Source organism: Lactuca virosa, chromosome 5, assembly GCF_052849685.1.
Source record: "Lactuca virosa cultivar CGN04683 chromosome 5, Lactuca_virosa_CGN04683_v6, whole genome shotgun sequence".
NCBI lineage: Eukaryota > Viridiplantae > Streptophyta > Magnoliopsida > Asterales > Asteraceae > Lactuca > Lactuca virosa.
This window is the reverse complement of record NC_136430.1, coordinates 225,436,480-225,461,387: the sequence shown is the minus strand read 5'-3', so window position 1 is coordinate 225,461,387 and position 24,908 is coordinate 225,436,480. Positions and strand designations below refer to the sequence as shown.

Genomic DNA, 24,908 nt, shown 5'->3' with positions numbered 1-24,908 from the left:
GATGAATTGCGATAAGGTCTCTTAATCGTTAAGATGATCATATGATATGATACTAAAGTACTCTCCCATCTTTTCAGATTTGAGAAACTTTTATCCTTCTGCCTAATTTGATTCTTCTTATTCGCTCTGCCATACATTGGAACCTTTTCCAATGTCTAAGAATTACACTTAAGCTTGTAAGTATAACCATATTTACTGAGCTTTTAGTAAATTATGACGAATAGTCTTATCGATCTTTTGTGGTGGATTTGACCCGTGCACAAGAATGTGTACTCGATCCCTTAGTCCTTCACTTGACTCACATATACATGTGAACAAGGAACTAGTCTTAATTTTCCAAAGATGAAAAAATTCTCATTCATCATGCTATACAACTTGCATGATTCCAAGTTTCGGTCCAATTGAAACTTGGGTGATGAGGATCTTTCCTTATTTGGTAAATTTAGACATTACCACAAATGAAAGAATCAATTTCATATTTCCACTCTTGCTATTAATGGAATCATATAAGCAACATTTTTTTTCCCTCAAATGCCATTGTAAGGATATTTTAAAATAAATAAAATCAACATTTTTCCTTTTATTTTAAAAACTTTGCGGAAAAACTATCCTTACAATGCAAAAGAGCATGAAAACTTTGTTGTTATCTATTCCTAAGAAATATATCATAACTCCTAAGAAGTAGCTCAAGAATCCGATCTTCAAACTATGCGATAGAAATCCATCTACGCGATCAGATTCAGCATATTATTTCTTTAAGTTTCTTCACTTTTCTTTGATTCTTACAAACATCAACATGTGACCTAGTCACATCATGTATCAAGAATCTCAGTATAGAAACTTAGCAGAGTTAGATAGTGGATTTTACCTGAAGTAGGGTCAAACTTATTGACTTTAACATCCTTAGGTAAAATTGGCAGCTTCGCAACTAATGCCCCTTCCTTTGGCAATATAAACATATGGACCCTTTGGTAATGGTACCGGTACTATCACAGACTTAGCTTTTCTCTTTACCATTTGGTCAACCGAGTTGACTATGGCCGATCCCTTTCCATTGGGAAGAGAGAGCTTTACTGGATATCCAGTGTCTTCATTATCAATGTCCATAAAGTTTTAGGAAGTTGATCTTAGCAAATAGATAAGATCATTAAGGGTCTTGTCATAGTCTGTTTCATAGGAGTCCCAAAGGAACTCACTATGTGACTTAGAAAGTGATTGAACCACCAACTTTCTCAAGACTTTGACACCCAACTCTCCCGGCTTGTCAATATGTGACTTCATCTCCGAGATGTGATCACACCTAGACCTTGCCTTGCCAATAGGGCTTGAGTGACCTTGAACTTTGTGGGTTAGGGAGAATAATTGGAGGAGGAGGAGGAAGTGAAGTTCCAAGAGATTTGGGAAGATCATAGATGTCTGAGCTAGACATCTTTTGGGAGATATTCAAGATAGTTGATTCAAAGTCCTTAATATAACACCCAATATGAAATATTAAGGCTAGGACCCAACAAACTATTTCATAACTTGGAAGAGGGATGTCGTAATCCAAGCTATAAAATATTTGAAGGTAGGTAAATGTCGATTTAGCAATTTCCACCATGAAAAATGAAATATAATTAAGTTTTAATTGGATTTGAAACTCCTAGATCTTTTGAGATTCATTGAACTGTTCAATGGCATGTTTCAATCTCGGGTGTGCCCTTCAGGTTTTGTGACTAGGATGCCGAGGATCACAAAACAAGGTGTGAAGTAACCATGCAAATATACTTGGTACCCTTAATATTTACCCCTCAATCGATGTGCCGGTTAACCACACGAGCTCCACCGATACTATGATAAATATTAAGTTAGCCTTTGCCTACTTTGTTAAATCCATGTTAGTGTGCCGGTTAACCACACACGCTCCACTAACGGTTTATACAAAGTGCAAAGTGTAATTTCATGGATTAGCACCTTATTCACATTTTCCTAAGTAACTAAGATTGGGAATTTATAAGTGTTTAGTTACTTAGTATTTATCATTAATACTTTTAATGAAGGGAGAATTATAGTCCTTGTCCTACCTGTTCGGCTAACGACCCTCCACCAGTCAAGGAAGCGGTTGGTGAGAGTGGACACCCATTAAGCTGCCATTTTATAGGCAACAACCTTATACCCCCCTTATAGACCGGCTTCGTGAATGAGGCCTACTAATGGTAAGACTGACTTGCTCTTATACATATATATATATATATATATATATATATATATATTATTAACTTATAATATTATAAAGTATAAGGGTTGAATTTTAACTTTTAAAATTCTAAGGGCTTAACTTGGAATTAAAGTATTCATGAGAGAAACTTTACAAATTCCAAAACTTGAGGGCAAGTTTTGAAAATATTCAAAACCATTTAATTCCATAACTTATGTGTTTAAAGTAGTTTTAATTAAAAAACTCTTCAAGTTCCATAACTTGAGGACAAGTTATGGAAGACTTTAAACTATTAAAGAATGTAACTCTTCTTTAGTTTTGTAACTTATGGAACTAATTAAGGTTACACATTTATTACTTAATGAAGTGACTCTTGAACCTCCATAACTTGAGGACAAGTTATGGAGACATAAAACCATTTAATGAGGACAAGACTCTTCATTTTGTAACCTTTGCCAACTTTTATGAGTTTTAAGAAACTTTAATGTGACTTTTCATGTAACTTGAGGACAAGTTACACAAACACATTTTAGAATCATCTCTTAGATTAAAATGGATTGAAAACAACAATTTCTATTAATCTAAGCAACTCATATGAACTAGATAATTGGAATCAAACTTTTTCATGTAATTAGCATAACACTTAAACTAATACAAAACATGAATCTATTGACAATTATCTTTGAAATTGGATTAGTATGAACATTACCACATATAAAAACAAGTTTATAAGGTCAAAACAGCTTAGGGTAATGTTCCTAGTCCAGTTCCAGCCAAAACAGTCGAATATATGCTGTCTGGGGGTCCAACTCGTCGAGTGCATGAACCAACTCGGCGAGTTGGATGCATTTTGCCATGGACTCGTCGAGTCCCTTCATGGACTCGGCGAGTCTGCTGTTCAGACAGCAACAAAATTCGATTTTTCAGCCATTTTTGCAAGTATAACAAGAAAACAAGCCTAGGCTTTGATACCACTGATAGGTTTTGAGCATTCTAACACTCCTAAGCGTACATGCAACCCTAAATACCTTGGATCTATGTTTTCTCCATTATACATGCAATTATGAACTTTCCAAGGTATTACCCTATCTAGCATACAATACTTGATACTTGGGTAATCAAATGGATAGAATACATACCTTTGTTTGATGTAGCTTGTCTCCATGAAGCTTGAGTGCCTAGTGCCCCAAGTGTGACACCTAAAATGGTTCACACAACACCAAATGCACATGGAATGACTTGAGAGAAATGGAACACTCCTTGAAATCGTCTAGCCCTCATATTCACACACTAGTGCACGATTTCTTGAGCCATGGGATTCTTTTATATGGTGGCTATTAGGGTTACACCATGTAACTCATAACTTTACCCATTCCTTATGCTTTATGGATTTTAACCTCCATGGAGTATCCATGGGTCACCCCATGGACTTAGTCCAACATAAGGAATCTTGGATCACAAGCCCACATATATAAGAATTAATGATTTACACAATCAACTCAATATTTAATTAGTCTCCTTTTGATCACTTAATTAATTCCAAATTAATTCTTGATCAATACTAATTAAATAACCTTATTAATATATTAGAACTTATAATATATTAACCAACCTTAAGTGTTATTTCTCTCATTATAGTCTATCCAAATGCATGATGTCATGCAACCTAAATGGACCATGCCGGGTCGGGTCAAGTCTTACCAATTATAGTTATGGACTTAGACATTAATCCAACAAACACTCCGGTCTTTAGTTTTCTGACTGCAAAGACGGTCTTTTGCTTGTCGCTACAGTCACAGCTCTCAAACACCATCTCCATTTCGGAGATCCAGTCCATAATCTCAACCGGCTTCGGGATTCCGGAAAGACTTGGTGGCTTGGCACCCAATAAGTTCTTATACATTCTCCCATCCTTGTCATTTCCCCTCTCTGGGCCATTCACCCTTGCCCCTTGGGTTCTAGCTTGACTCACAGTACGGGTGTAGTTTCCTTCCTCCGATTGCTCGGGGATCAGCTCAGGTTGCTCAATGGGCATGGTAGGTTCGTCCCTATTTTCTTGAAACATTTGTCTCATCTCTTCTCTTTGCTCAGCCAACATAACCCACATCATGGCTTGTACTCCAACCATTGTGATTAGCTCGGGTGTGCCTACCACAACATGTATTTGCTCAATCACTGGGGGTTGTTGATTCCTATTCCTATTTGCGTTCCCGACTCCGCTTCGGGTTCTTGCCATTTGATCTATAGACGTTTGGTTTGTAATGACGAGAATTAAGATAGGAAAGATTTTATTTATGATTGACGTGTAAATCTCCCTATCACTCCGAAAAGTTATATGTCAGTTCTAATACCGTAATCAAACGTTTAGAAATCTGAACACATAAAGTTTCCAGATCCGGTCGGCAACAGACCATAGATCCGATCATATAATGCATATTATAAATCACTTAGCACATAAAAGCATGTTAGGCATTTTCCTAAATAAGCTAGTGCTTGTGTCTATTCAGGTGTATTACCTATATTTTATTAGACACACTCCTCACGATCATTGCTTAGCATTCTAAGTTTAAGCCTAGAAATAAATCCATATTCCTAGTTCGCTTAAACTAATGCTCTGATACCAACTGTGACATCCCCATTTTCACGGCCAAAAAAGACCGATTTTGTTTATGCTTTATAAAAATCAGAGTACCTCTTTTAATAAAAATATTGCGGAATTTGTTTCCAGAAAACATGATAAATACGTTATCAAAGCATTTTCGAAGAAATGTATTTTTATTCCTTTTAAAACCTTGGGATGTCATCGTCAATACATAAACATAAGCATAAACAGAACTTACATTCATTTACACTAGTGATCTACATCTCTTTTAAATCTCTCGGTGTAAAGTAGCTTCGTATCGACACCTGTGATACACATAAGCTTGAGTGGGTCAGGTTGGGAAACCTGGTGAGTACATAGCGTTTTCAACCCACAATAATATAATTATTATGTTTAAACATCAAACAATCAACCCAATTACCCATCCCCATTATCTTCCTCACTCTTAAGGGTCTACCCTAAGAGTCATCTATCCTGCATTCATTCATTCCGAAGTCCCTTGCTTCCAGGGTTTATAAGACAGACACTAAGTCCATAGCTGCCAATGCTCATTTGTAAAGCACTAAATCCATAGCTGCTAAAGTTCATTCATCGGGTACTAAATCCATAGCTACCAGTGTTCATCTAATAGGTACTAAGTCCATAGCTACCCACGTTTATCTATCAGGTACTAAGTCCATAGCTACCAACGTTTATCTATCAGGTACTAAGTCTATAGCTACCAGTGTTCATCTAATAGGTACTAAGTCCATAGCTACCAGCGTTTATTCAATAGGCACTAAGTCCATAGCTGTCGATGTTATTTATTAGGCACTAAGTCTATAGCTGCCAATGTTTACTCACATCATCTTTTATCTCTCATCATTCATCTACCCATGTCATACCCAACATATTTATAGATATAAAATACGTATACAGTTTAAATAATTTAAAACATGTATAAAAACGTTCATCCAGCATAGACAGCAAGTATTCAGACAATGTGCACACATAGCACGTAGTTTATGTAAAATACTTCATATCTATGTATAAGATGAAAGTAACTATGCACTCACCTGATAAGGTGGTGACTCGGTACTCGGACAACGCTTCGTTACTCTTAAAACAATTTTCCCTTGACAAAACGTAGTATCATTACCAGAGTTTAGTCTAAGGTTCGACGATACTAATTAATAGTCTAGCTATTATTACTATTATATAAGCGTTAAACAATACTCTTCACCCACTATGTACAGACAGGGGCCAGACATGGAACACCGGAGGGCAGGATCATTCTGGCATAAAGCACTTCTGAAATCTAGCAACCCAAGCGGCCCTCCAAACCAGATTCCCCGTACCGCGAGTGGTTAAAAAGATATTATAACGACACTTATATAACTCGTAATAATAGCCCAAATATTTATTATAAGGTCCTAATAACATTACTATATTTAAATAAAAACTATATTTAAAATAGCGTAGGCATATTTTACCTACGAGGGGGTTTGGGTAGAAGCCGGGCTCTGCAGGGGCAGAACTTCCGAGCCGAAAGCTCTTCTTCTTGGAGCCGTCGAGCGCTCCGGGGCTTTCTTCTAGCGTTATGGGAGTTTTGGGAGGTTTAGAGAGAGTGTAGAGAGAAGAAAGAATGGGAAAGGTGTGAAGAAAATGAGGGTGGGAGATGTTTTATTTATAGGGTGAAATATGGCTGAACTTGGTGCCACATGTCACCATCTGATGGCAAGACTTGGGGAGAAAGCAATGGCCAAGATTGTGCCACGTCACCCATTTTCGTACAACACATTTCCGACTTCTAAAATCCGTAACATTCGCATACGAGCTCCGTTTTTGACGTTCTTTATATCCACGCGTAGGTAAAAATAAGATCTACAACTTTCATTTTGACTCCGTCGGCTAATTCTTGACTGATCTTAACGTTAACAGTAGGAGGAGATTATACTGTTAAATGACCGCGAAAAATTCGTAACTCCTTCATACAGACTCCGTTTTTGTCTGTATTTTTATCGTTGAGTTCCTATTAATGAGATCTTCAACTCTCATTTAGGTCGCGTAGGCCAAAAACCGCTCGATCTAAAATTCGAGTTTCGGGTCGTGCACTGCTATGCCAAATCTTAGAAAATTCATAACTTCCTCATACACAGTCAGATTTGGGCATTCTTTTTATGGACGCTCTCGGTTTAACATATTCTACGACTTTCGTTTAGATTAATAAGGCCACAAAGTCCTCTATCGTAAATTCATTATTTACGTCTCCTGGTGCCGTGCCGGTTTTGCCGTAAAACTTCGACGAGCCATAACTTCTTCGTTATAACTCGGATTTCGACGTTCTTTATATGCATGAAACCCTTGTAACATATACTACCGTTTGGTTAAGATTACTCCTTCTAAATAATCTTTCATCAAAACTCATTTTTTATGCTTATTGTGTCTAAATTGACTAGCCCGAATCTGCGAGCGTTACAATTCAGAATCTAGTCCATCCATAATACATTCATAGGTTGAATCGATTTGAGCATGAGACGAGCTGGTTTATTTGGGTTCAGAATCGCCCTCAGATTCAAATCGAAAAAATGGAATAAAGCCAACACCCACAGTCGTGGATTGAATCGATTTGATCATGAGATGAATAGTTCGATGGCTTTTTTCCGGATGACAAACCCTACTTTCCAACCATTGCAAAACAACGCCCAAACGGAGACAGAACGAATAGGGCATGATCCAAGTTTAGATTCTGGGGAGTTGTAGCAGTTGAGGGCTTATTGGGGATGAACTGCGAACCAGACGTGGGTGCGATGTGGGCCGACGATAATGCCAATGACCATGGTTTTAGGGGTTCATGGTGGTGTCATTGGGTTGTGGGAGGAGTGTATGAAGGGGGAGAAAGACATTGAGTCGTGATCTTCTTGGTCATCAACAATGGGAGGATAGAGAGAGAGAGAGAGAGAGAGAGAGAGAGAGAGAGAGAGAGAGAGAGAGAGAGAGAGAGAGAGTGTGTGTGTGTGTACATGTGGAGCGATAGGTGGGCCAAGATATTTTTTTTAATTATTATTTACAAATTAAAAAAATAAAGAAAAAAAATTAAAAGGGAAAAACAATCCATTCAAGTGTTCCATGGACCAAAACCATAAAAATTTCAAAACCACGAAAATTTCTTGATTTTGGACATTCCATACAAGTTGGAAACTTTTTGGACCCTATCCACACTTTTTGGAAAACCACAAGGACCAATTTTATATTTTTGTCACTATTTAAATATATATTGCATCAATTTACTACAAACCCACAACACATACCAAACAATTTTCTATTGTACAATATCAAAGAAGATATAAAAAGTTAACATACGGAAAAACATGAGGAAGAGGGATTTTAGATTAGAAACACAACATCTACCAAAAAAGGAAGCGGTTTATTATGCTAAAGATTATAAATGGCAGATCAGGTGTACGAGAGATGATAAGAATAAAGTTTTTCAAGTTTGTAAGTTACTGGACAATCACATTTTCTCAAGTATACAGTTGTGGCCCCATCATTACCAAACCAACAAAAAAGTATTTGGCCATTTTGTTAGATTTAACGTTCATATCACAAAGAAAAAAATTAAATTGTGATGTTTATATGTGAACCAATAAGGTCACACACATAAGATCATAAAGTAAATAAATAAGTAATAATATTTATAGTGTATAATATTTATTACTTGCTGAGTATTAACAAGTTATAGTTAAGCCTACTTCGTTATTTATTAAGAGGAAAAATAAAAAACAATTATTTATTTATTTAATAAAATGGTTTTAGTTGGGGGAAATTGAGTAATATAACCACTTTGTATTTTATATTTTAAAAAATAACCAATTTAATTTTTTTTGAAAATCAATGCGTCCAGAATGGACCATTCTAGAGTAAGGTTCACCTTGGTCCGACCCTCCACATTTCGAATCAGGTTCTCGAATGATGACACTACATAATCTATTCCGGAATGCATAGTGGAATTCCATCACATTTCAGACTTGCAAAGAAGAAATGTGAACTAACTCTGATGAGTTGAAGGTTTTGTGGGTAAGTTCATGACTCATATGTTTGTATTTGTTTAATTTTCTAATTCTAATTATTAGTGTAAAAACTTGAATCTGAAATACAAAAAACATGTCTGGAATGTTATCTTGATTATTAGTAGGTACCTTAATTAGGTTGTTTTGTAGTATTACTAAAAAACCAAAGTATAAGAAAAATAGTTACGTTGATAATAACATGTGAAAATTCTATCATGGAATACACATATGTATTCTGGAACATGCCTGGAATATGACGATCAACTCCGGAGTACGAATAACTAGTCTGGAATGTTTAGGTCATTATGTTCCGGAGCACCATTTACAGTTTGCATTTATCATGAAAGTAATTTTTTGTTTTTTTGAAGCATGATAACATTTTTATCCTTCTCTCACAATTTCTTTCAAATTTGCCATTGTTGCGGATATTCTTGCTAAAATTAGGAACTGACCGCCATGTGAGGCTATGTTCCTACAAACTTGTTTTAGTAGGTGTTTAGATATTCCTATAAGGATAGCAAGAGATTATTTGCTTTTACATTACTTATTTTCCAAAAAGTTGTGACAAACCCTCGAAGCCCACTACATGAAATGGTTTTTGAGATCAAGGAGTACGAGTTGATGTTTGGGTAAAGGGAATTATGCATTGTCACCGGCTTCCAGTTTGGTGCGTTTTGCAGCCTTAGATTTTGTTCATGCCTTCACGTTTGGTGTCACAGATATCCATAGGGGTGTAGAATTTTGGATCCGTTGTACTCTCAGCTAGAGATGATATTTGATAAGCTTTATAGGTGTATTCATCCTATCATAAATATAAAAAAAACCTCAAAAATTGATGTACATTCTAAACAGGTTTTTATACGCTTTTAAAGTAAAACACATGATTATCCTTTTAACATTTTTTTTATAATATCCTGATACATGATTCTTTCATATATGGATTATGGAGAGTTTTCCGGTCAGCATTTTGATTGGTATCCGACTAGCGAATGTGATTCCTCCGATTGTTGGATGGTCCAAGATTAAGAAGTTAAAAAAGAAGGAACGTGAAACATTTCTTGATGTTGAGCAGGTGTGATTATTTATATAAATTTCTCATTTTCACCCCTATTTATAATTACGTTAAAAACTGATGTGCAATTATGTTAGGAGGATAAAAAGCTTATAGATAATATGTAACTGACAATAAATGAGAGTGGTGTGGCATGCTAGTCTTTTAGCTCCGAATGGATTGAACGTGATGCTTTACCTACTGCACGATCATATAGCACCATTTCTCACACCATCACCTTGCACGTAACCTAATTATGAGCCTCCACAAAAAACAGGCACGATGGGATGCTGGCAATGGTTCATATGCATCGACCTACCACCACCACCACAAACTAGACCAATAATAGATAAGGACCAAATCATAATGGATTTACAAAAGTAGTTTTAAGAATGTCAGAGGAAGTTGTTGGCTTACACCCAGCAGAATTGGATAGTTATATATACGGTTAAATTCACACTCTATATGAAAACCAAGATGTTTTACTATTATTTGTTCACCAGTTTCTCATGTATATACCGGAGATGGAGTTTTACATGTGCATATATGCGGACATTGACTTGAATGTGATGTCATTTATATATGCGTGTGATCCTTACACATTGGACATTCAGTTAGGTTGCTTAATTTATTGTATATTTGTGTTGATTGACATCAAATCATGTTGTAGATTTCCTTGTTGATAGAGTGAAGGCCAAATGATGTTCAATGGACATTTATATAGATAGCTTTCATCATAAATGTTTAGGAGTGACACTACATGAATGATGGATCCATTTACCTAACTTGGTCTGAGTTTGATTCGGTATACGTGTGTTTTAATTTCATTACATAAATAATAGTCACTTATAAGAAAATATTATATGATGATTAGTTAATTCCAACCTTTTTTACAGTTATACATCCCTATTAATGTACCACATGGCTCACTACTTTTTGGGAGTTTTAGATTTTCAGACATTCACATTAACTATATACGATGGTTATTGGGACAAAAACTATTTTTCAAATTTGCATCTTGGTATATAGTTATGCAAGCTTGTATCCATAAAATCCTAGCGTGTATCAACTATTGGTATTAGGGTACCAAACTCACTGATGTAATCCCCCTCGAGAGTTTCACACTCACCCTTGTGAAGGGCATAAATGTGCCACAATATTTGGCGATAAAGTGGATTATGGAGTGTTCTTATGTTGGTTCCTAGAGAAGTTGATCGGTGGAAAATATATAAGGTTAAAGGTTTGCAACAAGACCTAAGTCAAGTCATATCGAAGGCAATTTGGGGAAATTTTATGGGGTACAAATAAAAAGTAGGGATCCATTTTCACATTGTATTATTATATAAGCATATTTAAGTTTACGTAATTATTACTTTTTGCAATAGATTTAAAGGTTTTCATACAGTTCCATATTTACATGTTTTTGAAATATAGTTTTTTTAAACCATATAAAATTTAACGACCACTTAACCATAATTAAACAAAAAAAATGAACACACTACAAAAGACCAACCATTAAATTTTTAAATATAAAAAACTACTCCGAAATTCCATTGAAGAATGTTGCTCTGGGATTCCAGACTTAACTCTGGAACACATTGTTCCGGACAATGCGGTCGTTTAACCAAAACAAAAAAGTGATTATTTTTGTGAAAAAATGGCATTTATATTGGTTAGATTAATTATTTATTAATTAGATTCAGTACTTAAGAGTTAATAATAAGAGTTTTGTGCTTAATTTATTAGACAATGAAGGCTTTTACATATCAACTGAGTATGAGACAATAAACTGTCAAAACCATACCGATTCTTTTTTTAGCAAACTCTAGTTGGAAAAGGGAAGGAAGGAGGTGGTGTTCATTTGGTAGTCAAGGAGATGTTCCTGCTCCATGTGGATCAACCATTAGAGAGCATTCATCTTGATAATTTATCGCTAATCTAAGTTACAATTCTAAACATCGTAAGGGTTGATTAATTGTTTATTTCTATTGTTATAAATGGATCCATGACTTTAAGATTAAGTGGAATATTTTTAGTTTGTTAACTTTTGTTTGTACTTTTATGTATGTATTTGTACATCACTCCCCGACAATGTTATCAAAGTCTATTTAAAACTAAAAAAAATCATAAAATTATGTTGGCCTTCATGTAACACCCAAAATTTTAAAATAAAGTACACCTTAATTTTAATTTATAAATTAACTCAGTGTATATTTATGCTAACAAGTTGAATACAAAAAGTTATAAAAAAGAATCGTATACAATACAATATATTCTCTTCCTTACCCAAGAAGATTTTCATAAGTTGATTAATCATCAAAGTCATGACTTATATTCATAAATTAATATGTCTTTTACTTTTTAGAAATTGTATTATTTATTTATATTTATTTTATTTCATTTCCAAAAAAAATCACTAAAATGGTAAAAACTTATAGGCACGTTTTGAGAATGTTACAATTAAGTTTCGTGCAAGTGTTTTTAATAATGTTCATTTCTCATCACAAGCTTTAGAGTTTAAAATCATATACTTACTAGTTTACACTGACATTAAATCCTTTTGTAAAACAATTTCGATGTTTGTTAGTGATTTTTAATTAACAAAATAATTACGGATTCCATACATTAAATAACTTGAAAGAACTAACATAAATTAAAGCAGCTAACATGAACCAAATTAAAATTCAAAGGTTTAGTTAAAACAAAATTAGATATTGCTAGATTAAAACACGAATCCAACGTCAAATCATATGATTAACTACATAAAAATGGAGTTCAAACTACAAAATTGGACGTGTTAATTCAACTTACAAAATAATAAACTAGAAATAATATAACCCAAACTCGTATTATAATAATTCAATTGTTGAAAAATCATGATCATAATTTGTGATTGTACAATAGTTTCTTAAATGTTTTTAGGTTGATCTAACTCATTAAAGAACTTATCGAATAATAAATCATATTCATCTAGCACTTGATTTCAAGGTTTTTCACAAATTACAAAATTATCAAATAAAACAAGTTCTTTAATCGGAACTAATTCACTACATAGTTACTGCTCTCAATAATCATGTTAGAATTGCATTAATATTCAAATAAATATATCAACCACAAGTCATTTTCTTGAAAAACTAACAATTTTACCAATTAATTTCATAATGTCAATTAAGATATATTATAAAGTGGATAGCATTACTTCCTACTTTAGTCAAATAGATGGTCGATTACGTAACAAAACAATCAACATAGCAAATTCAATCATCAAAGACTTCAATATCAAATCCAAAGTGATTCACATTATTATAAATTGAATGTAAACACCAATGATTTAGTTGTTTAAGATGTCTAAACCACTGGAAACTACAAAATAATTCACTACAAATTAAAACTTACAATCAGGAAATTAAAGATTGTTTTGATGTGAAAAAATCTAGAAAGCCTTCGATTTTTCGTTCTCCTTATTTCTCTTTATTGTTTCTTGTGTAAGAAGAATCCTTTCTCTAATATGTGATAAAATATAATCGATCCACTCGTCCTTTTATTCTCCAAATCATTATTCCCCCTCATGGTCACTTGGACTTTTTTTAATTCAATGGTGGACTATCAAAATATCCTAATTTATTATACCATACTATACTAAAAGACATGCTATTAGGCTGATTTAAACAACCAACACGGGCTACCATATTTCACCCTCTAAAACCAGTTGTATGGGTTGATTTTGTTGATTATGGACAAATATATTGTTTCTGTCCACGATGTCAAAATCTACACTAAACATGGTATGAACCGATATCCATATTTTAGATTTAACATCAATGAGTTAGAAAGACATCTGCAAAATTTCAACTCAATCAGACCATGTTTTCCCTTCAATCCAACCACTTGATTAAGATTGTGCAATGTTGTCAAAAATCCAAAAATTTTCTTTATATCACTTTATTAGTGTGCTTGATCACATATGTTTCTATGATATTTCAAACATGGTTTCAAGCATTTCTTTGTTACTTTTGGATTAGGTGTCTAAGACAATAACTAAATTGATATATACTTGAATTAAAAGCAAAGTCGTTTTTGGGTTGCCCTCAAAACTAGTAACTGACATAATGACTTTTGGAGAGAGAGGTTGATTTATTGGTTTATTATATGATTAATAAATAGCAATAAATAATTTATTAATATATTATGAGATTAATATATTAATTAGAAATAGTATTATTTAATTAATTAGAAATTAATTGGAATTAATTTTGGGATTAATTGGATTAATTGGATTAATTAAAGGGCAATGACCTAAGCTGTAATTGTTCAATAGTTGACAAGAGAAGGATTCTGGAATGTTCCTAGGGTTGGCCGAATTTTTCTTGGTCATCTAGGGTTTCTAGAATAATCAATATGGATAATTAGGAAACTAGATAATTCATGATTTAAAATAATATTATTTTATTTCAAATTTGGGTTCTAGGGTTTTTCTATCAGCTATAAATAGGACCCTTAGCCTATGATTTTCGGCCACTCATATTCCTAGAAGGATAGCCGAAAATCTCATCCCCTCTCCTCTCTCTCCTCTCAAGTCTTCTATTGTTAGGGTTTGGGTACAATCCATAGAGGCATTGGATTTATGGTGATAGCTTTCCAAGAGATCAGAAGAAAGGAATTACTTTGATTATTTGCTATAATAATCAAAAGGTATGTAAACCCTAAATCCCTTGTGATTTCGATTATAGTGGGGCCTCCTTAGGTTTCTTGATGTTCAATTGTTTATTTCTCTTGGTAGAGAAAACTTAGATCCAAATAGGTTGCATTTGAACTTATGGGTTAAGTTTTTTTGCCACATGTTTTTATTTATTACCTATAAAACCTATCAGCGGTATCAGAACCAAAATTTTCAATTAATCTTGCATAATTTTGAATAGATCAAAATTAGGGTTTATAGAAATTAAACCGTAGGGGATGAAATTTCGAAAAATGGCTAGGGTTTTGAAACGCTAGCCTCTACCCCTTAAAATTTCAAAAATTGCTAGGGTAAGATAGGGTTTGTTTAGTTTCCTTAATTATTGTTTCTAAAAGCCTTAAATTTTTAATAATTAAAATTGGATAATCCATACCCTAATTTTCGAAATTAGATGGGGTTATGGATTAGGATCAAATTTGAAATATTTGATTAATTGTTTAATAGTAATAATTATTTAATCCATAAATGATTTAAATTAATTTAGTTAATAGTTAATCAGGAGATAAAGATTAAATCATAATTGGTTTAAATTTAATTGAATTAAAAATTTTAATTCAGATAATTAAAAGTTTAAACCTTGTATTTTGAAATATTTTAAAATACACCTTATATATATATATATATATATATATATATATATATATATATATATATATATATATATATATATATATATATATATTATTATTAAAAGTTAATTACTATATGTATAAGAAAAGTCAGTCAAATCATTAGTCGATCTCATTCACGAAACCATGCTATAAAGAGGGTATAAGGTAGCGGCCTATAAAATGGTCGTTGAATGGGTGTCCACTCTCACCCACCATTCTCTTATGTGGTGGAGGGTCGTTAGCCGAACGGGTTTGATAGGACATAATCTCATTAAAAGTATAATGATATAAAAGTACTAGAACATTCTTTAAGAATCTCACTTTAGTTATTTTAGGAAAAATGTGAAAAGTATGCTAATCCATGAAAACGCACATCATACTTTAATATGTCGTTAGTGGAGCGTGTGTGGTTAACCGGCACACTAGTAGGGACTTTAAAGAGATATGATGGGCATCTCAAAAATTATCATTGTTAATGGAGCGCATATGGTTAATCAGGACATTAATTGGAGATGATAAATGACATCGAGGTTGCCAAGCGTGTTTGCATGGTTATTCACATCTTGCTTGTGATCCTCAGCATCCCAGTCAAAAATAGAAGAGCATAACCTGACATTAAACATGTTACTAATAAGATTCAATGAATCTCAAAAGATCTAGGAATTTCATAGATTGAAATTGGTGAATTGTTTTACCCACCTTCATAAATTCGCATTAAGATTACGACATCCCTCTTATTAGTCGTGAATTGTTATATTGGATCCTAGCCTTGAATATTTATTATGGGTTAAAATTAAGGAATTTATATCAACTAACTAAAACTTTTCTTCTCATATAGATGTCTACCTCAAATGGTGATGCTTTTGCTGCTCAAACCTCAACCAACAATAACAACTTCACTCTACTATCAAACCTATCCAAAGAGAAATTAGCTGGTCCAAACTACATGGACTGGATGCGAAATCTCAAAATGACTCTTCGATATGAGGGCAAAGAATATTTCTTCGAAAAACCTCTTCTTGAAATCAATGATTCAACTGCTACTCCTAAAGAGCTTTCCACTTATATAAAACACTCTGACGACGCAACGAAGGTCGCTTGCATCATGGTTGCAACCATGGTACCTAAGTTGCAAAAGTCCTACGAGGACTACTGGCCATACGAGATGTGCTTGGATCTTGCGGAAAAGTTTCACAAGAAATCATGTCAAGAAAGGTATGAGGTTTTCAAAGCGTTGATGACATACAATTTGAAGGAAGGAGACTCTGTGTGCTCCCATGTGCAGAGAATGCAGGGATATGTGGAGCCTTTGGAAAAGCTCAATGTGTCTTTTGACGAAGATTTGGCCATAAACATGGTCTTGAACTTTTTGCCTCCCAGTTATGATCAGTTTATCCTAACATATCATTTGAACAACACAGAGACCACATTGACCCAACGCCACAACTTGTTGCAAACTATTGAGTTGGGAATGAAGAAGAATCAGACCCCTTCTGCGACAAGTGCTCCTATCCTTTCTATTGGGAAAAATATAGGAAATAAGAGGAAGGATAATCCTCAATCGAACTAGAAGGGAAAGGCCCATGCTAGATCGTCTAGCAGTGGGTCAAAGGGAAAGCCCAATTCGGATATTCCTGCTATTAGTGACCCCAAAGAAGCCACTTACTACTATTGCAAAGAAAAGGGCCATTGGAAAAGAAGTTTCCCTAAATACTTGCAAGATATCAAGGATGGCAAGGCCAAGCCATCGTCGGCAGGTATATACACTATTCAAGTCAATAACTCACAACTTACTCGTACTTGGGTCCTTGATACAGGATGTGGTTTTCACATTTATTCTTATTTGTTGGGGCTAAGAGAAATTCGGGAGGTGGAGCGTGGAAAAAGAAATCGGATCATGAGTAATAGGAAATCTTCACCTGTTACCAAGATTGGAACTTATGGTCTTGTGCTCGGTGGTGATGTTTGATTAGATTTGGTTAATTGTTGCTATTTGTCAGAAATGACACGAAACATTATTTCTTTTCATGCATTGTAAAGACAAGGTTATCTGCATTCATTTGATGATGTGAATGGTTCGATTTTAGTTTATAAAAATGGTATTTTTTATGTTTAAAGCTTTACCTTGTAATGATGTGTATGAAACTATGATTTGTGTTGATAGCTTAGGTAATAGTGGATTTCACACTGATTCGTCTAGTGGTGTAGACAAAGCATGCTTGTAGCAGTGTATTCTTGAACACATTAACAAGAAACGCATCACCCAACTCCAAAAGGGTGGAGTGTTGGAATCATTTGACTTAAGGTCAGATGATGACTGTGAGTCTTGTATTTTGGGTAAGATGACAAAATCACCTCTCACTGAGTCTTGTGAAAGAGGTGAAGGATTGTCGGATCTCATACACACAAATGTGTGTGGACCCTTCAGATCTACCACAATAGATGCCAATCGATTCTACGTGACGTTTACGGATTAATATAGTAGATATGGATATATCAACTTAATCAAACATAAATCATAAACCTGTGAAAAGTTCAAAGAGTTTAAACACGAGGTCGAGAATCAATTAGGCAGGAAGATAAAGATGCTCCGATCAGATATAGGTGGAGAGTATCTTAGTATCGAGTTCTGATATGCACAAAAGTACCTATTAGTTTTAAATTTATAACCTAACAAACTTTTAGTAACTATGCACCTATAGGCAGTGTATCTAGTTAGATTATAGTGTAGCTCAGGTAACTCGATGTCGATCACAGGAAACAAAATTCAATTAATTAGATTAACTACTTCTAATTAAACTAATGAACAAACAATGATTTCGGGGGGTTTAACTGATTTTTAAAGATCAGAACAACTTAATATCACCTAGCAAGCAACGAAAACAAAGTAACTTCAAGAATTAAAAGAATACTTCTGCCTAGATCTGATTTCATTTTCTCCTATGGTTGATTTCTTATGGATAGATTATATTGGTTACCAATTATCTAACTACTATGATCAAATATCTAGGCCTACCAATTTATGAATGACAAAGCAATGATCATGCACAAGTTGAACACCAAATTGATAATAGCACAAGTTGACTATGAATGATACGAGTTACTCTCCTATGATCAATTCAAGCAACCAAACACAAATTAATACTATTTATACTCTCTAACACAATTAAAATTACTAGCTTTAATTACTTAAACTAAGATTTGATTATTCCTAGTTATAATTATCTAATGATCATAAACAATTATAGGATATATTCATGCAATTAATATGATCAATTAACACACAAAATCTGATTTATAAGCAATATAAACTAGAACTAAAACATGTTAGGGTTTATATATATATATATATATATATATATATATATATATATATATATATATATATATATATATATATATATATATATATATATATATATATATCAAACACAAGTAAAACGAAATATAATTATCTAGTAATTGAAATCAACTCATAAGTATCAAGTTCATCTTCACCAAACAGAAGTAAAAGGTGTTTAGCCTCTCATTATAGAAGAAAAACACAATAGATCTAAGTAAAATATGCTTGACATAAGTTTAATAAGCAAACCAACTAGATAAATGATGAATATCTTCTAAATCTTCTTCAATCCTTGAGCGCCACTTGAATTTCGACTTTCTTCTGGGTTTCTAAGGGTTATTAATCACAATTAACCTCAGAAAACCAAATGCATGCTTATGAGTTCGACCTAATGTTCGAGATTTTATATTTATGGAAATTTGACCACCACGTCGTGGTTAACCGCCACCACGACATGGTCCTCGTGTTCTTCCCATGTCTGCCAAGTCAGCATATGGATCGCGATTCTTCCATTTTCCACATCGTGGTTATGTCACCACGATGTCGTCTTCAGAAAACTTTTCTTCTTCTTTTGTTTTTACTCCTGTTTCCTACTTCCAGCTCCTCGTATGCTTCTTTTTTGTCCCGAGCAAGTCTTCGCTGCTACAAAACATAATTTAAGCCGAATAAATATCTTTCATTCCATATTAAGTATAATTATAGCTAAAAGTATTAGAAATATGCATTAAATATGTAGTTAATTATGCACACATCAAAATACCCCACACTTGGCTTTTGCTTGCCCCCAACCAAAACTGATTTTATTATCATCATATCAAGACTTTAGCTACCAACATCGCACAAGACAATCCATTTTGAGCCTCTCCATTACTACAAGGCTACAATTCATGTATTTGTGTCTATATTTTCCTAACAAGCTCCCCAATCCTAAATACTCACAATCTTCATAAACACTTGCCTACTTCTTTTGAACAACGCTCATTTTATGCATCCCTCCTAATCCATCCCCATAAAACTTTCTTAACCTCAAGGTGTTGTTGGTTAAGCCCCCAAGTATACATATGGAAAAATAACCTACAAATAAAAAGATTACAATAATAAATACTTGACAAATTTCCGCCTTATTCTTGAGTCTTTGATAATTTGAAGCTTTTCTTCATGATATTTCTTGATCTTCATAGCTTTGTAGAACTCTTTTTCCTTCAACTTTTGCAACTTTTTTTTTCTTTTTTCTCACTTTTTTCACTCAAAACTAAAAATCCTAAAAACATATGCTTAAGCAAGGGAACTTAACTCCAACCCTTATTGGTTACAGGTATTAGTCTAAGGTGCAATGACTACATAAGCTCTCCTAGATACATTTCTAGTACATGATGCTAAGCATATTGCGGCCCTCAAACTAAGCAATGTCGTGGTTTTGTTCCATGATTTCACTAGGATAGGGAAGCCACAAAAACACTATTACATATATTGGCTCAAATAAACATTGAAACTCGCATCAGATCGTCCCACACAACACTAGCAACCTAGATCTCAACATAACAATTTTTTTTAACTAGGTTCAATTTTAGATTATTATTTCAAATCTTTTTAATAATTTTTTTAAATCCTAGTCATTTTTCAATTTTAATCAGAATTTTTTGTTTTCCTAGATTCAGCCCCCTACCCCACACTTAAATGATGCAATGTCCCCATTGCATACTAAAACAATAGAAGAACATATAAATTAAAAAGGAAGAATTGGAACAGTCTCCCATTGGGTAGTAGTGGCGATATCGAATTCTAAAATTTGTGTGGTAAGGCTTGGACTTCTCATGTGAATGCAAATGTACCAGATCGAAATAAATCAAAGAACCAATCTTCAAATAAAGTGATGAACCGCTGCCACGTCGTGGGAAAGCAACACCATGACATGGTGTAAAGCTGGAAGTCGAATGGTTGAGCAAAATAAGATCGCCACGACATGGTCTAATGATGTCATGTCATGGTGTAGTCAGATGCAGTCACGATATAAAAATTTGCCACGACGTGTTGATGATGTCCACGTCATGGTGACTTCTCAGAAAGCCTTTTAAGAATAAAAGTAATACATCAAATCTTCGTAGTGTTAAGGACCATTCCCAATCTTATTTTTTTTAGTAACATATCCTTTAAAATGCTTTTTCCCCTCAGCATGTGGGAACCCCACACTTATCTAAGAACATGGTCTTCAATTATATCTTCAAAAAGTTTACGGCTTCTTTATCCATTAAGCTCCTCACCGTTTCACTCACCTCTATTCTAAAACTACAAAATAAAATCAGAAGACTAGAGAAACACTTGATCATTTGGTTAGACTAAAAATTAAAAACTAAAACCAAAAAAACTAAAAATGAAAAAGAAATAAAAAAAATGCAAACTCTAAAAATCAGGTTGTCTCCCGAAAAACGCTTCTTTTGTTGAGGAGTCGTGAGCCGGACTCCTTCCCACTCTACGTTGTTGCGGTTAGGAGTGAGATCTCCCTTTGCTCCTTCCATTTGCGTTTATAAACTTGAACCCTTCTCTTGTAAGCCTTCTCTGAATTATCCTTCTTCTTCTTATTGGTGTTGTCTTCATATTTGCGCTTTACCCTTTTTCCTTGCTTCTTTGCCTTATTCACCTTCTTATCATCTTCCTTAGGATCTTCCTTATCTACCTCCATCTTGACCATAGTGGGCTCCTTCAATTCTCCACCCATCTCTTCATCAATTATTTCTACTTCTTCATACAAGTCCTCATCTATTTCATCAACCTCTTCTTCCTCTTAAACGTAGGGATGTCAAAAACCCCCGTGGGACCCTGCTCCCGCAGGACCCCGATACCGTACGGGACTAAATTTAAAAAAAAAACGGGAGCGGGAGCGGGGGCGGGGGGGCATAATTAAACCCCGTTTATTTTCGGGACCGGGGTCGGGAGTCGGTATTTCCGTCCCGTACTCCCGCGGGTGACCCGGTTGTACATTTATGTAAAAAATATATATTTAATATAAAATACATATACAAAATAGATTGTCTAATTTTAGGTTTAGTGTAGGTTTCACTTTCCCGTTTCCAATTAATGGATGTTGAAGATGTAGCGAATTGATCATATATTTTTGGACATGTAAGTATTTTATATTCGTAATGTTGGATTTGTCGTATTTTATATTTGTAAGATTGTTGGAATTGTCGTTTTGTAATGTTGGATTCATAATTTTTTAGTTTCTAAAAGATTAGGTTTTAAGCTTTTAAAGTTATTGAAAATAGTTTTCTTTAGCCTAAAACAAAGCAGTTTTTTAGCAAAAAAAATCGAATTTTAAGCCTATAAATCGGGGGAACGGGGGCGGGACCGGGGGTGATGGAGGTTACCGGGGGCGGGACCGAGGGCTATGTAAAAGGGGGATCCGGGGGCGGGACCGGGGGCGGGGGAAACAACTGATTTTGGGAGCGGGGGCGGGGGCAGCTATTTCCGCTCCCGTTTGGTCCCGTTGACATCCCTACTTAAACCTTAGGTGTAGTAAATGCAATCGCCTCAAATTTCATAGGAATCGAGGCTCTTGGTTTCAAACGTTTCACGTTTTCAACATCGAGCTCCTCCCAAACCTTAAGCTCTTCTTCCATCATCTTCTTAACTGCAACTAGCTCATCACAATCTTCTTCCATAACATCCACCTTTGACACTTCATCTCTTGGCTCTTCATGATTCACCTTAGGACTCATCTTGAAAGTAATAGCATCATCTTCCACACAAAGTGTGAGCTTTGAGTCGTGGATGTCAACTAGTGTTCCTGCGGTACTCAAAAATGGTCTTCCTAAAATAATTGGAAGTTCTTCATCCTCTGTCATGTCGTGAACCACAAAGTCGACCGGAAAAACAAATTTCCCCACTTTCACTAGTAAGTCTTCAATGATTCCTCTAGGATATGTGTTCGAGTGATCCACCATTTGAATGGCCATCCTTGTATCTTAGAGCTTTGGTAATCCGAGATTTTGGTAGAAAGAGTATGGCATGAGGTTATAGCATGCCCCCAAATCGGCTAAAGCATTAATGGAAGTAGAATTTCCAAATTCACAAGGCAATAAGAGTTGGTCTGGATCTCCCATCTTGATTGGTAATCCCTTGATAATTTTGGCTGAACACAACTCATTAAGAACTATTTTCGAGGCCTTTTTCCAACTCCTTTCTATTACTCATCACATCTTTGCAAATTTTGGAAGTTTCACCATTGATTTGAGGAATGGGGCGTTAATCGAGAGTGAGAGCACTTGTTCTATAAATTTCCTTAGTTCGGGCTCCAGAGAATGTTTGATGGCTCAAGATGGGAATGGAAAAGGTGGCTGAAATGAATTAAGAAGAGAAAAAATTTGTTTTGCTCGAGACCACGACGTGGTGAAGCATCAGAGAACACTTCACTTTTTGCTCTTTTTTCCTTGGGCTTCTCTTGTTCCAAACACAACTTGGGTTGTATTGTAGCTACTTCATGGGTCATTATTGGATCAGAATGAACCTCTTCTCCAGTGTAGATCGCCATGACGTGAGGTTGTGACTTTGGGTATTGATTTTTAGGTGGTAATCTTTCATTGACAGGTGTAGTCAATTGCCCAAGTTGAGTCTCTATATTTTTGATGGAAGCTTGGTGATTTCTCATATTGGCATTAGTAGTATCATGCCTCTTGTCAGATGCTTCGACAAATCTATGAAGTACCGACTCGAAATCCATCTTCTTTTCTGGTGGTGGTTGCTCTTTTTGATAGAAACCTCTACCAGTTTGTCTATACTTCTCATCCTTTTGTTTCTTGTATTCTTCATATGGAAACCACTCCTTCTTGGGCTTCCTCCAATCTCCATCATACTTGTCACCACTCGAGTAGAAAACTTGTGCCTTCTTGTTCCCATTTCCATCCAACTCATAATCCTTGGTCAAATGTGGACCACTACGATTACCCAACTCCAAGGGCATGAATGGATTGACCTAACTTTGTCATTCTCCTATCCATATAATCTAATTTAGATATGAATGAAACCAAGTTCTCTTTCCCTCTATCTCCTTTTCTTCTAGTAACATCATCTTGAGGGTTGTGGTACTCACGTGAGTGCTTTGGAAATTCTTCAATTAATTCTTTTATAGTTGCCAGCTCCCTGTTCGACATTAGCCCTTGTGAGTCAAGAAGTTGTCTAGTAGTTACATGGACTCCATCATAGAAGATGGAAACTTCTTATTGAACATTCAAATCATGTTGAGGGTAATTTCTAAGCAAGCCCTTGTATCTCTCCTAAGCTTTATATAGGGACTCTCATACCTCTTGTTGAAAGTTAGCAATCTTCTTTTTGAGCTTTGAAATCGTCGAAGGTGGACTAAATTGCTCAATGAAAGCGTCACGAAGAGTTGCACATGTAGTGATGGATCCAGGTGCAAGAGACTTCAACCACACTTTTGCTTCACCGGTAAAAGTCACTGGAAGCATCCTCAGTAAAACGGATTCTCTTGGCATGCTAGGTACATGGAAGTAGTTTGCAATGTGTTTGACCTCATCCATGTTCTTGAAAAGCATCTTCATACTCTTTCCTAGCGAAAGGTATGTACATGAGGATAGATAGAATGTGTCCCTTGAGCTCGAAGCTTCTCTCGGCTGGAATCTCGGGTGGAACTAGACCTGGCCCAAGTTCTTCACATATCCTCTTCTTGTAGTCGCCCATCGTCATTCTCGTAATGTCCGCCATCTCTGTTTCTTCGATTTTTTAACTCTGAATCGTCTGAACTTCCTTCAGTAGAGGATTTTGGCTCGTATCCTACTTCCTTCTTACTTGGAGTCTTCTCAAAACGATCAAATTTATCATCTTTTAAAGTATTGGTCGATTCGCCCTTCTTTTCTTCTTTCTTGTGGAAAGCGGATTTCGGATCTTCTAGTGGAGGAACAATTGGAGTTTTAGATCCTCGTGTCATAAATCAGTGAAACAAAACAAAAATAAAACAAAAACACGTAAAAGAAATAAAAATCAATAAACTAAAAATTAACTAAAGCGAGACTACGACGTGGTGAAGATAACCACGACGTGGTTGCGTCTCAGAAAGAAAAACGAAATTAACTAATTGCAGAAAAGTAACTTCTTGTGGTTTTTACCCACAAAAAGGATCGAATAACTAAAAGCAATTAACTAATAACCAAATAAGCTGTTCCCCGGCAACGGCGCCAAAAACTTTGATGTGCACAAAAGTACCTATTAGTTTTAAATTTCTAACCTAACAAACTCTTACTAACTATGCACCTATAGGCAGTGTACCTAGTTAGATTAAAGTGTAGCTCAGGTAAGTCGGGTGT

At 34.9% G+C, this 24,908-nt stretch overlaps 1 protein-coding gene and 1 non-coding gene across 2 annotated transcripts; both read left to right on the top strand.

Annotated features, from left to right (window-relative positions):
- Window positions 1-16,086: 16,086 nt before the first annotated feature.
- On the top strand, window positions 16,087-16,818 carry LOC145112425 (uncharacterized). The gene has a single exon (XM_079048589.1). It carries the CDS (start codon window positions 16,087-16,089, stop codon window positions 16,816-16,818), a length of 732 nt encoding a protein of 243 aa, XP_078904715.1.
- A 6,999-nt stretch (window positions 16,819-23,817) lies between these two features.
- On the top strand, window positions 23,818-23,924 carry LOC145118299 (small nucleolar RNA R71). The gene has a single exon (XR_013713257.1). It is a non-coding gene; the product is annotated as a small nucleolar RNA R71 (small nucleolar RNA).
- Window positions 23,925-24,908: the final 984 nt, after the last annotated feature.

What these genes read in the sequence shown, in the direction of transcription:
- LOC145112425 (XM_079048589.1), top strand. Translation starts at nt 16,087, where the DNA reads ATGTCTACCTCAAATGGTGATGCTTTTGCTGCTCAAACCTCAACCAAC.